Source organism: Phyllostomus discolor, chromosome 9 (genome assembly GCF_004126475.2).
Source record: "Phyllostomus discolor isolate MPI-MPIP mPhyDis1 chromosome 9, mPhyDis1.pri.v3, whole genome shotgun sequence".
In the NCBI taxonomy this organism is placed as follows: domain Eukaryota; kingdom Metazoa; phylum Chordata; class Mammalia; order Chiroptera; family Phyllostomidae; genus Phyllostomus; species Phyllostomus discolor.
The window spans coordinates 58,122,769-58,136,849 of NC_040911.2; the positions used below are offsets into that span (position 1 = coordinate 58,122,769).

The following is a 14,081-nucleotide window of genomic DNA, read 5'->3' on the forward strand; positions in this document are numbered from 1 at the left end:
ACTTCCATTAGTGCCCTGGGTGATTGGGACATGGCCCCCAATCTTAAAGGTGACATACCCAGGGCCAGCAAACCACAAAATGCTTCTTCATGGTACCTTTGGATATTCTTATGGCCCATTGAGTTCTCCACTGTTCTTGCAAGTAGATGCTGAGCCCCCAGTTGAGACACAAAAGGTACGGTATTCATGCCCAGGAAGGCCCCTTCTGCCAGCCACTATCTTATTGGCTGAAACTTGCTTGTATATTGCCTGAGGGGCATAATTTGCTATCATTTGTTCCAATGACTGTTTTGTCTTTTCGCCCCTAGGGTGCAAAGTAACACCTTAGTGGACTGGCTACATGCCTATGCCTCAGTGGATAACCAATCAGCGTGTTGGGTCCGCACTGAAATCCCCCTGAGCATGTCTGCTGGCCTCCCAAGGCATATCTCTCCAGCTTCTGTCTCAAATTGGACCTGGTTACAGCACCAGTGGAACAGTGCACATCCATTGTGGAATGCAACCTGGACTGACATCTTTGCTGTGGCCAAGCAGCAGTATGGCCGGCCCAAGCTGCTGGTTGGCTACTTCATATGGGATGGTTCAGAGTGGCTCACTGCTGAGGCTGTGGAGCTGGCTGGACCAGCACCCCTTTGTATTGAGAACCTCGAAGGCCATGCCCAAGCGGGCTAGATTCTGATAGGTCTGTGTCAGACTCAGACTCTATGGCGTGACTGGGAGGTGCAGGAGGCATGGGCTGCAGCTCCCCCTGGGGCCTTCTGGGTGTGTGGCTCACATGGGTGGCTATACCTGCCTGGAAATTGGACTGGCCGTTGTACCTGGGGATGGCCCTATTTGTGTGCTCAGGTTCAGAAAACTCTGGCAATTTGGCCAGCCAATTGGGAAGCGGTTAAGGCACGACACCAGGTAAACCATACTCCCTGTTGGTATTACCTATTAGCTATTTTTTCTCCTCAAGCTACCTCTATAGTCACTGAGACTGAGACAACTGCTTTGGCTTTGCACACTGCTCATACGCTGAATGCAACACATGATTCCTTAAGCCTCTTAAATGAGGAAGTGTATTGATTAAGGAAAGTAGCCTGGCAAAATTGTGTGGTCTTAGTTGAGCTTACTGCCTCCCAAGGTGGGGTGTGTGCCCTGGTAGGGACTGAATGTTGTGTGTGTGTTCCTGAATGTCCATCACAATGTTATCCAAGCTCTATAGGCATTAGTTTCTGATACCCATGCTGTTGAATGCCTGACAGGTGATCCCCTGCAGGAATGGTGGGCATCCATAACTACTGAATGGCAGTGGGTCCTTGCTGTCTTGGGTGGCAGTGCTTGTGTTTTGGTCGCTTGTTTCTGTAGTTTATACTGTTGTTGTATATGGGTGCAGGGCTCTGCCCCCCTTGCCAGGGACCCTTGTGGAAGACACCCTTGCATAGATTGTATGGTGAGGAACCCTGAAGGGGTGGATTGTAGGGGAAATGGAGTCAGTCAGGTTCCCTCCCCCATATGTCTAGGCAACTAAGATAAGCTGTATTCCCATAATCTTGAGGATGGACCTGCGTATGCAGAATCATGCTTTTTTACATAAATCTTGGCACCCTGCTGTCTGTGTGCATTTAGTATATAAGGGAGCTGGGACTTCCCTCCATGTGACACATGGTTTGTGGCATGTGTAGACCATCCCACCCTTCAATAAAAACATGTGAGGAATTCCCAGAGCACTGTGAGTTTTCTTCCATCTGCCCGTGAACTTGCCTGGCCTTGAAAATCTGCAAGACAGGGAAGTTTGGTGATAATATGGCTGCATAAAATACCTGAAATTTTCATGTCTGTGCTCTGTAGGATTTTTTTGGTGTGTGACCTATATTTAAGTCTTTTGTCCATCTTGAGTTTATTTTGGTGTATGGAGTAAGTTGATGCTCAAGTTTTCTTTTTTTGCATGTACCTGTCCAGACTTCTGAAGGCCATTTGTTCAGGAGGCTTTTTTATTCCATTTTACATACCTGCTCCCTTTTGGATAATTGAAAATTTATAGTTTTATGTGAGTATACCATTATGGGGAAACTATGAAAAAAATTAAGATGACAGGACACTACTGTTACATCATTTTTAATTTTAAGAAATATTTTTCTAAAGCAAAGCCTTTAATAAAATCATAGACCTATTCCAAGTTTTAATATCTTATGTAATATTCTACTAAGAAGGTAGGAAACCACAAAGTCTTTCCCAAAGGTTGGATTTAAATGGAAAGTAATATTGCATTATTGCAGTGTCTAGAATACAAACTTGAAAACAAGGAAACTCAATTATTTCAACTTCCATCCTCCAGATTACTTTTGTTGAAGAAATGGTTAACATCCTAGAAGCCATCTTGTTGAGATCTGCTTTGTGATCTATGCGTGATAAACCTTTTCCGTAATGAATGTGATGCTGCCTACACCTATCCGTGGGACAGCTAAAAGGAAAAACCCTCAGAATTACTCATCATCTGTTAAAGAAATTGCACACATAATTATTTTTTGTCAAGATCCTCCAACTGAACAATTTTGAAATAGCTAAAATATAATTGAGGTCATATGGATACCATACCTGGTACTACACACATATGCTGTTCACAAATGTCCAGCTTTATAACAGAATTCTGGAACAGTAAATCACAGTCACATTTTAAAAATCAAGAGAGGTAAATACAACAGGAAGTTACACAATGGCAGAAAATTCTGTTCTTGGTAGTAGGCAGGAAATAACTGGCTGAAGAAATATTATAGGTTTATGGAGAGGCATAATTTACAATCTAAGTACTGGATACTTGAAAAAGTCATAAAAACTGTAACAAAGTCTAATATTTTACCCTAGTAGTTTATACAAATATTTTTTTAAAAACCTGAAGTTGTCGTTTCTTGTTTCCTTAAATAACCATTTTACTCTAAGTTGGTGAAATGAGACTACCTTAAGAAATTTTTCTAGATGTAAGATACTTTGAAATGGAATCATTAATTATTAAGCTCAAGTAAACCCTAAACTGAATATAGAAATTTGTGAAACAATGTTTCCCAAAATTTGAAAAGCAGGAGGCTTAAGACAGATGGTAGCATCAAGAGCCAAATATTAAAATGGCACCCTGAAAATGGTTCAGATCAAAAACTAATTTTCTGTTAGTTTTATCATATGGGTGAAACTGTTCAGTCAGTAGAGAATAGAAGGGAGTTGGGGAGGGGGCACCTAGTAAGGCTATACCAAGACAATTCACCTCTGATGTATCCACAAAAGGAAAATGACTTTTTAATTTAAATACTATACTGTTTATGCTATTACAGTTGTCCCAGAAAAATGACTTTTTGTGTCTTGCACTTATCTTCAGAAAGACAGTCCAGTCCCTCAACTCCATTGTGTGCATGGTAATAGACAGTAAAAATATTTTCAGAAGAGGTAAAGACCTGTAGGAAACTCACTCTGGAAAAATGTGATAATGTCATGAAAAAGGAGTACCACATGTTGATTACACAGCTTTTTTTTTTTTACTGGAGGAATCTGTCATGTTTATACCACAGGAAAATAAGAGGCCCCTCAAGAAAGGTAATGCAGAAAAATTAGATGTATAAAAGAAAGTATACATTTAAAGTATGTAAAAATGGTATATATACATATCTTTCAAATATATACAAAATAATCAATAAAATGCCTCGATTTGAATGTGACTTAGTACTTATTTCATATTAACCAGATTCAGTTGCTCTGGTAAACCACTATTACATATGTTTTCGGAGGTTTTATTAAAAAAAATCTATTTTTAAGCCAGTACATAAAACCTGTATTTAAGTACCTATGTATAAGCTATCCTCCTTATCTTTTGAATCTAAGATGCTAAAAGATTAATAATTTTTTAAAACCTCATCATAGATTAACAAATATTTCTTTGATTTTTCTCAATCACACTAAGAAAAGTAACTTGTATCAATTTATTATAGATTTCCAGATATCAATACCAGTCAATGGTTGGTTGGTTATTAAATCATAAGTAAAATGATCCTTAGAACTGGGTCATAGTATGTGGAATGCCTTAACTTTTCTTAGTTCAAATCCTGTAAAATACATAACCATGCCCTTTTATTTGTTTTAAGCTGATATACTGACTTTGCAGTCTATACTTTGTAAGAGAGCAGGTAACTCTAGCACAGAAGAAAGTATATAATGTGGTATGGGTGATGACTTATTTGGCACTATTGAATTTTTATTTATCCAGACTGTTGCCTTCAGCCCTGCATTGAGACCTCCTTGTATATCAGTTTCTAGTGTGTCACCAACCATCACACAGTCCCCAGGCTGTACTCCAAGGAGATCACAGCAGTAATGAAATATGGAAGGTGCTGGTTTCTCTTCTTTCTGTTCTCCACCTACAACAATAGCATCAAAATAGGACTGACAGGCACAAGCCTCAATCTTCTCCCTCTGCGTCTGTCTGTCTCCATTTGTTAATAAAAGTAGATAGACCTCCTTTCGAAGTTCAGTGAGCATGGTTTTGACATCTTCTGCTAGTGTCATATGTTGTAAACGTGTAGATTTCCACAAAAAATAACATTCTTCAGCCAACTTCCTATTGGCTGCACCACCCCTGGTTTCCTGAATTGCTTCTTCCCAGTGTGAAATCCTTAGATCAGTAATGCATGTATTGGAAGAATGAAAACATTCCTTGCTGAGTTTAACTTGAACTTTGTCACAAATTATTTCAGCCTCTTCTTTGTAATGGTATTTTGATTGTAAAATCTTTATTACCTAAATAAAGGAAAAAACTCCATTAACATTAAAAAACTTTATGTCTTGAGCGCGGGCTGGGAACCAAAGTGTCCCAGGTTCGATTCCCAGCCAGGGTACATTCCTGGGTTGCAGGCCATAACCCCCAGCAACCGCACATTGATGTTTCTCTCTCTCTCTCTCTCTCTCTCTCTCTCTCCCCCTTCCCTCCCTAAAAATAAATAAATAAAAATCTTAAAAAAAAAAAAGAAATCTCCCATTTAAAAAAAAAAAAAAAACTTTATGTCTATATATATATATATATATATGCACACACATATGTATATGTATATACGTTCATATTGATATATGAATATATAGAAAACTATATATGTAGTTATATATGAATATGTATTCACATATATAGAAAACTATACATATGAATATATACATTCATTCAAATTTATATTCTGAAAACATTTTTCATATATAGCTAATAAAAATCCTTCTTTTAGCGGTTTAAGTCTATCACCTTTCAGGTCATGAAGATATGAAAAATTAAACTTATGTTTATATTTAGTGAAATACTTTAAATTTCTAACAACTATTATTTAGAGTCTTCTGAGAAATAACACAGGTTCATCTCCCTTTTTCTCACCTATGTCCCTTTCATGTCTTAAAGACCTAAATTGACCACCATATAAAATGGGATACAATTCTGTACTTAAAAAAATGTGTATACAGCCCTGGCTTGTGTGGCTCAGTGGATTGAGTGCCAGCCTGCAAACCAAAGGGTCCCTGGTTTGATTCCTAGTCAGGGAACATACCTGGGTTGCAGGCCAGATCCCCAGTATGGGGCACATCAGAAGCCAACATATATTGACGTTTCTCTCTCTCTTTTTCTCCTTCCTTTCCCCTCTCTCTAAAAACAAATAAATAAAATCTTTTTTAAAAAATGGGTATATAGCTCTAATGAAATCAGGCATGTTCTGTGATTTCAGCAGTTTAATAATCCAGTGCTTCTTCCAAACCTAGATTTCCAGATTAAAAAACTTCAAGTTGTTTTGAGCCACCCTCTTTGTTACATAGTTCTGATTCCCTCTTCAGGATTACATTAAGTTCTTAAATCATTTTTACTATCTTCTAACACTTACCAATACCCTAGTGGCAAGCATTATGCCCAATGCTCACATTCATTATTTCTACCTTTCTAACTCTATGGGAGTTCTCCTCTTGAGATGAGGAATAGAAGTTCAGAATTAAGTACTCGCTTGAGCTAGAATTTTAACCCACATTTTCCTACTTTCAAAGTCTACATGCTTGCCCTTACACTATTATATCAGGCACTTGGAGACTGGGTCCCTTGTCTTCATCTAGTGGGGAAAATAAACAGGTATGCAACCACCACAAATGCTGGGTTGAGTGCCATGACAGTCTTATGAACATCAACTGTGGAAATAAAATGGAAGGAGCAAGTCACTCCACAGCATTGCTAGGTAAACCTTGTCCAAGGAAGTAATATTTAAACCAAACAGTTACCAAGTCTCTCAGGTGGGATGGAAGGATCATAAAATCATTGCAAACAGAAGGAACGGCATGAAGAAAGCCACAGAGCTTGGAATTTTGAAGGCAAGAAGCTTAGTTCAGCTAAAATGAAGTCACATGAGGGAGGATGCTAACAGATGAAACTAGAGCCTGGTATCAGCCTGTAAAAGACTGTTATATCCCAGGCTATAGAAGCTACCCAAATCACCTTGACATATACTATTCCCATACATGTCAATGGCTTTATATTGTAAGTACTTGGGCTTCTCTTCCTGAGGCTTTATTTGGCCACATCTATACCCATGCACATAGGCTGGGGCCAAAGTGTTACCCAGGAGTGGCTTCAGCCAATGAGGAACTGAAACTGGTGAATAAGTATCACAGCTTTCTTGCCCCTTGGGAGGGGCAAGTAAAGCATATTCTGCATACTATCTCTCAGAGTTCCCCAACTCTTCACCCCAGTAACCTGCTCATTTATGTAACCTTATTTGATTCCTTCAATTCCCCATCTTAATCCACCACTCCGTACAGTGCTTACTGGGATCCCCTCCAAACAAATTACCTGCACTTGAAGTCCCTGTTTTAGGGACATCAGGGGAAAGTCAAGCATGCCAAGACAATTTTAGATCTTTGCAGATAAGTGCAATGTACATAGTTGGGACTAAAATTTGTCTGCTGTTCAAGCAACAGGGTCAAACAAAATGTGCTGTCCTAAACTATACAGGGAAGAGTGGTATGCTATTCACACCAGACACTCGATTCACCCATTGAAAATAAGAAAAGATGAAGAGACACATTCTTCTCCCTTCAAACTATAATAATCACTTACATCAAAAGTAAAGGAAATATTTTTCAGGCTATTTGTGCTCATCAGAAAATTCAAGAGTTAAAAAAAAAACAACTTTCACTAATCTAAGAAAAATATACCAGCCCTAAGATTTTAGCTGAAGGTAAAACACTGAAAGTTTTTACCTTATGAAGTTAAATTTCAATGAACAAATCAAGCTCCTTCAAACTTCATGGCTATGTTACCATCTTTTATAATAATGTCAACTGAATTATTCTTGAGCTATGCTTAAAGGTCATTCTAAAGTTTTAACCCCATTGCCACACAATAAAAAGAAACAGGCCTCTAGGAAACCACTGGGCTTGATCTTAAATCAAAGCTGTATCATAGTTATAAAACACAGAGCTTCCAATAAAGGTCCAGTTGTTACTGCAACTGGCAATTCATTGGGTCTCTGAAAAAGCAGAATTAGCTAACCTTAAAGGGGAGATTCTTGTAAAAGCATAAAATACTGCTCCCCAAGTTTCAAAATTTCTTCCCATTACATCCCCTGAGTTAACTTTCCTGTTTGTCACATAGCGACTAATTACAGATTCGTTTGGATAAGTAGGATTTTAATAACATTAACATCTTTGGGACAAAGTTTATCAGTCATTCACATATATTAAATCAAACAGAAATAATCCCCTAGTTGAATTAGTGCATGCTATTATTTGTATAAACTCTCCTAACATTTGCACTACGAGAATGGGAGTTCTGACTGAACTGCATGAAGGTAGAGGAAAAAGATCTCTAACTTGGAGATGTGATGATATTTTGTGCAAGGGTAAGGCAGACTGGAAAAAAATATTTTAAGTAAAATAAGCCTACCAGGTACCTATAAGCCTGAAAAAAAAACCACACAGACCCTAAGATAATGGGGGTGGGGAATCAATTTGTAGACATAATATAAACTCAAATTTCACCAACTTCAAAACTCTATTTAAGGATGTGTCTTATACAAAAAGGAAACTATTCTTTACTTCCTGTTCTGTGGACCCATAATTAAAGTTAATATCATCACCACTCATGTTTAGCTGTGATTTAAGAAGACTTCTTGAGAGCTAGAACAATATAACATTTTATAACACTATGATTAATATATGAAGTGACTGAATTCCAAATAAAACTAAGTTAAACATACATTCAAGCAGCCCTCCTGTTATTTTTAGTTCCAGTCTTTGCTCAAACATCATCCACTCATTGTGGCCTAACCTGACAAACCTATTTAAAACTGTGATTTGTGATTTTTGAGAAAATGGCAGCCAAGTTGAGTCCACTTGCTCTTGCACCCAATTTGGACACTTAGCTGATCGGCCGAAAAATAAAGTTAACAGTCAATGGAATCTTAGCTGATACGATGTTTGGAAGACAAAAAGTAAAGAACACTTCAAAATGAGCAGTTAGAAGGTTTTATAGGTTGAGAAGGGAAGTCCCTGGGCATGGTGCCAGCAGCTGTGCTGCCAGCATCTGTGGAGAGCCTGGTCAGAGACAGCAGCCTAGCTGCTCCCTCCCCTCCCTAGGGCAGAATCAGCCTCCCAACCCTGACCAGGAGTGACTTGAATATGCAAAGTCATTAGGGAGAGCCAGGCTACATACACACACACTATGCTATGTTCACAGCAGCACAATTTGAAATAGCCAAGTACTGTAAGCAACCTAAGTGCCCATCAGTAAATTAGTGGATCAAAAACTGCTTCATTTACACAATGGAATACCATGCAACAGAAAGAAGGAGGGAACTCCTAGCCTTCAAGACAGTATGTATGGAACTGCAGAGTAGTATTCTAAGTGAAATAAGCCAGGCAACAAAAGACAAATACCATATGATCTCACCTATGAGTGAAACCTAATGAACAAAACAAACAAGCAAACAAAATAGAACCAGAGACATGTAAATAAGGAACAATCTGTAAATAGTGACCAGAGGGGGTGGATGGAGGGAAAGTTGGGGAGAGAACAGGAAAGGTCTAGTCAAGGAACATGTATGAAGGACCAATGATAACGAACAACCAGATGGAGATTTACTGATGGAATGGTGAGTGGGCAGGGCAGGGGAGAGCCAAAAGGAAAAAACTGAGACAATTGCCATTGAACAACAACAAAAACAAATAATATTTCTTAAAGGTTTACTATCACACATGATTTCTTAAAACAATCCTAGCACTCAAAAATAGTATCTACAACACTAAACTCCCTGAAATTTATTTTTGAACTTGAATTAGATGAATTTTTACATGACATAACTTCATAATTATGAAATGAGTGAGCTGAGTCAACAGAAGAAAACTCACAAAGGAGCAGGTAGTCCAACAAAGACCTCTGGGCTCTCTGAAACTTCTGAAAACTAACTGGCATCCTGGAGCCTGAGATAGGAACCAGACCCCATGGACCCTGCATCCAGATTCCACAGTCCATGTATTAGATGCCCAACTCTCTATCTGGAACTCTGCCCTTCCTTCCAGACAACAACCTGAAAAGTCTCCACAAGCACATCCCCCTCATGGCCCCCTCATGGCTCAGCTAAGGACCAGAACAGGAGGTGCTTAAGGAAATGCAGGGGCTACAGAAAAATAAACCAATTAACCATCCTCTGACAAAATGAGAACTAAATTCCAGAAGCACTGCCCAAATAAATCTTGGCTGGTTAATCCAGACTCTCTTGGCTGTACTGGGGCATAAATATTTGTGACTTCTCTTTATAGACACCTGTTGGAAACCTGTCTTTGTTAAGGTTGTACAGCTATTTCAAGGAACCACCCAATCTAGAAAGGACTGAGTTAGTTCACCTTAATTAAGCTTCCCCTGCTGATAAGAATGAGATTATTCCGAAGGCCCAAAATCCATTATCTCTTTTTTTCAATCTATCTAAAAGTATGTTCCCCTTTCAGTCTGCAATAGGTGCTGATTTGGAAAATAAATTACATGGCTATCATAAAACAAAACAAAACAAAACAAAACTGTAGTTTGTTTTCCCCTCCACTTTGCCTAACATACTTATAAGTACACTTAATATATTATGTTCAGTGTCATCCCCATGAGAAAGTAAACTCATATGCAGAAATTTTTTCTCCTTTATTTACTGAGGAACCTAAAGTTCTATAGAAGTCTTCCTCTTGAGTAGTGACACTGAGACTGGCCTGAAGGTAGAAATAACTTTCCAAGAAGATCTTTTAAAAATTAAAGTTTACCTATACAGTCCGTATATGACTCCTTCTCCCTGAGCCCAAGGCAATGACTAGACCTTCCCCCTTTCCTCATTGCATAACTCAAGCAAAGTAATTTATTAAAAATGGCATGCTTCTTTTAAATAGGACATTTACGGGAGTTATTATATTCTTATGTAATAAAGCATTCTTGATACTCAAAAGCATTGAGTTCAAGGAAGTGGCAACAGAACCAAGTATGGGGAGACCTGGATTTCCATCCGCCTATCCAGCATTTAGTCAACATTTACAATGTGTTAAATGAAGATGACTGACAGTTTGTTCATTCTTAAGAAGCTCACTGTTTAGTTGTGTGCATCTGAGTTGCAAAAAATAATTATTATAGTAAGTGCATTAGGAGATATCTGAACAAAATATAAGTGAGCATGTAAAGGTCAGGAAGAAATACAATATAACATTTGTTTCAGAAATTATACTATGGAAGGAATGTGGACAAGACCACAGCAACAGTCTATATGAGAGACAAGTCCAGCTTTAACTAAGATAAGGGCCAAGAGGATGTGCAGGAGGTGATGAACTGGGTGGCAGGGTGTATTGTTGTACAATTCATCAAGTGAACACTAGATATTGTGGACTTCCCCTGCACTATATTGAGCCTACCTGATAAGGTTATTGAGAACTAATATCTTTATTCAAATTTTATCATGAGGATTTGAGGCTTAGAGTGGTTAAGAAACTTTTTTAGGCACTTTCAGCTAGGTTTTGAGAATTGTGATTTAAGCTCAAATGCCTGATTTAAAGCCTGAGCAGCCTACAGAGTGATTTGGCCTAATTGTAACATATGATGGCGTGACCTGCCAAGAACACACAGGTAAATATGTACCATCAGCACCCAGAGATACTGGAGGCTATATAGCACAGGCTGGTATCCTTGAGGTTAAAGTCAAGGGAGCGAAGATTAAAGGAAGACTCATTAGTGTGGAATGGCTCAAATAAGTCATTAAGAAAGACTTAAAATGTCCACTGATTCTGGCCATTTGGAAGATACCTAATGACCTGTCAAGTCAATTGATTCTAGTGGCAAACATGGAAGCTACGATGAATAAATTTAGGAATAAATAGGAGATAGAGATGAGGAGATAATATGTATAAATTTCTCTGGAAAAACATGGCTGTGAAGAGAAACAGGTAACATCTGGTGGAGGAGGAACGGTCCAAGGGAAGCATTTTTTTTTTCAAGTATAGGCAGACCTGCATATGCAGGAATGGGATGTACTAAGAAAGAGGATGAACATCCAGGGAGACAAAATCTAACTAATGAAGCATTAGTTAGGAAGGAACACTCAAGTTGGAAGAATGAGCTCTTGAAAGTGGGCTTTTCACATCTGACAATCCTTGGTTTTTTCCTTAAAACTGAAGGCAAGAACCCATGGACAAAGCCAAAGCAGGGTAGGATTGAGAGTGGGGCGGGGGAGAGTGGTGGGAGGAAAATGGAGACAACTGTACTTGAACAACAATAAAAACAAAAACAAAAACAAAACTGAAGGCGGAGGGAAGAAAGTAGGAGTGGATTAGGTTGCCTGAAAAACATAGTAAACGCCTAATATAGCATCTGTGCATATAGAAAGGAGAGAATGCTGCTGAGCAATGTCTCATGAAAGAAATGCCCAATGTAGGTGGGACATTTTGCTTTCACTTCAGAAATACACTAGGGGGCAGATATTTCCTGAGAATCTCTGCACACGCTTAGACTTGGGAGTTGTAGTAGAATCCAGTCAGGGTTGGAACCATGGTGGTGACCAAGGAGCTATTACGGATGGACTTGTACACGCTGCTTGGTATTGAGGAGAAGGAGGTGCACAAGGAAGTGAAAAAGGAATATAGGCAGAAGACCCTCTCCTGCCACCCAGAGAAAAATCCAGATAATCCCAGAGCAGCTGAACTCTTCCACCAGCTTTTTCAGGTCTTGGAGGTACTGACCAATGCTCCAGCCAGGGCTGCATATGACAAGCTCAGGAAAGCCAAGAAGCAGGCAGCAGAAGAGACTCAGAAACTAGATAAGAGAAGGAAGAAAGTAAAGCTTGACCTGGAGGCCCAGGAGCAGCAGGCTCAGGCCTAGGGCAGTGAGGACAAGGAGAACTGGAGCACCAGAACACTAGAGCAGGTGATGGAAAGCTTGCTAGAGGAGGGTTCCCGGCAGCTGGAGGAACAGCAGAGGCTGATCCAGGAGCCGATGTGCCAGGAACGGGAACAGATGTTGAAAGGCAGAAAATCCTGAAGACAAAGAAACTCCCAAGCTAAAGCTAAAATGGAAGTGAAAGGAGAATGCGTCAGACGTGGTTACTCCAGAGATGTCCTCCTGTGGCTTTTTCAGAAGTATGGCTGGGGGGTGGGCTGGGATAGAAGTAAAAGGCAGTAAACTGTACTTGAACAATTAAAATTTTTAAAAAATCAGTTAAAAAAAAAAGAAGTATGGAGAGGTGCTCAACCTGGTGCTTTCCAACAAGAAGGCAAACACGGCTGTGGTGGAGTGTGCAACTGTCAAGGCTGCGGAACTGGCTGTCCTGAATGAGGTGGGCCTGGTCAATAACCCTCTGACAGAGATTTACTGGTTGGAGGTTCGGCGCCAGGGCAAGGAGGGCCCAGCCAACCAAGACTGGCACAGGGCTCCGTGGTGTCTGAGAGGGACTTCCAAAGCCTTGTCATGATGCGCAAGCACCAAGCAGCTAAGCGGCTGCAGCAAATTGCCCAAATGCAGCAGAAGGACATGGTGGAGCAGCCCACGTAGCTCCAGTCCTGCCACCTCACAGCCTTTTTCTTAAACCTCACCAATAAACTTTAAAAAAAAAAGAAGAGAAAGAAGAAAAAATATACTACGTAAGTTTCTGCAGAGAAAACTCTGAAATCAATTAAGGCCAGGCTCACTACTTACAGTTCTGTAACTTCTTGGATCTCCTCAAAGATCTACCGGAGAACACATAGTGGACCCTCCCCCGAGGTCAATCACAGAAAGCGTGCTGCTGCGTGCACTCTTCCTGATTCAAACGTGTCCTGGCAAAAAGGCCAGGTGAGGTGATTTGGCGTGGTGTGACAGTCTATGTTTTGGGACAACACTGCCATCGTGGCAGCTTTAATGACGTCCTTCCGGGTCCCAAAGCGTTAGAAGAAACTTCAAAATCCCAGTCCCCCAGAGCCTGAGGGTAGATAGGCAGATAACCTAAGCTGCCAGGCTTTAGAGAAGGCAACCTCCCAAGCTCACTCGTCCATCTTTTTCGCTCCTTCCCGCACGGGAGTCTCAAAGTACGAGAGGCCAGTGCTCCCGGGGCCACAGCGTAATCACCAACCCAGGGCACGCCGAACGAGGAGAGGGCGGACACCAAGGGAACGGGAAATAACGCAGTACCGGTGGGACGGACTGGCTAGATTGAGGAGGGCTGTGGGTACCGAGAAGCAGTTACCTCCAACATGCCTTTTCTACTCGCCCCAGCGGTGTCGATCAGCGTGTTGTCCAGGTCAAAGAAAACGGCCCTGACGCTTAGCCCCATCCCATCAGCCAGCAAGACGCTCCAACTCCCCTCCCCTACAGCCAGCGCAAGCGTAAGGCTCGCTGTGCTAGAAACCCGTGGGTGGAGCTCCACGGTCACCTGACCCTTTCTTGCGGCCCAGCGAGTAAGAGGCCTGGAAAAAGCGAGATCTGAGATACTCCAGAATAGCCCTTAGTTTGTAGGAGGTAGGCATTTGCGGTACCGTGACCAGTTGTGTGAGCAGCCCTAAAAAGCTAAGAAGCGCAGGTCTGTGGCCTGTTAGGAATCAGTGGCAAG

The 14,081-nt window shown here is 40.5% G+C and overlaps 1 protein-coding gene and 1 pseudogene across 1 annotated transcript; one reads left to right on the plus strand and one right to left on the minus strand.

Annotated features, from left to right (window-relative positions):
* Positions 1-2,084: 2,084 nt before the first annotated feature.
* On the minus strand, positions 2,085-13,859 carry LOC114506869 (N-acetylneuraminic acid phosphatase). Its single transcript, XM_028524791.2, has 2 exons — positions 13,719-13,859; positions 2,085-4,764 (listed from the first exon to the last, which is right to left on the minus strand). Exons 1-2 carry the CDS (start codon positions 13,803-13,805, stop codon positions 4,108-4,110), a joined length of 744 nt encoding a protein of 247 aa, XP_028380592.1. The 5' UTR covers positions 13,806-13,859; the 3' UTR covers positions 2,085-4,107.
* LOC114506868 lies at positions 11,725-13,184 on the plus strand (annotated as a pseudogene).
* Positions 13,860-14,081: the final 222 nt, after the last annotated feature.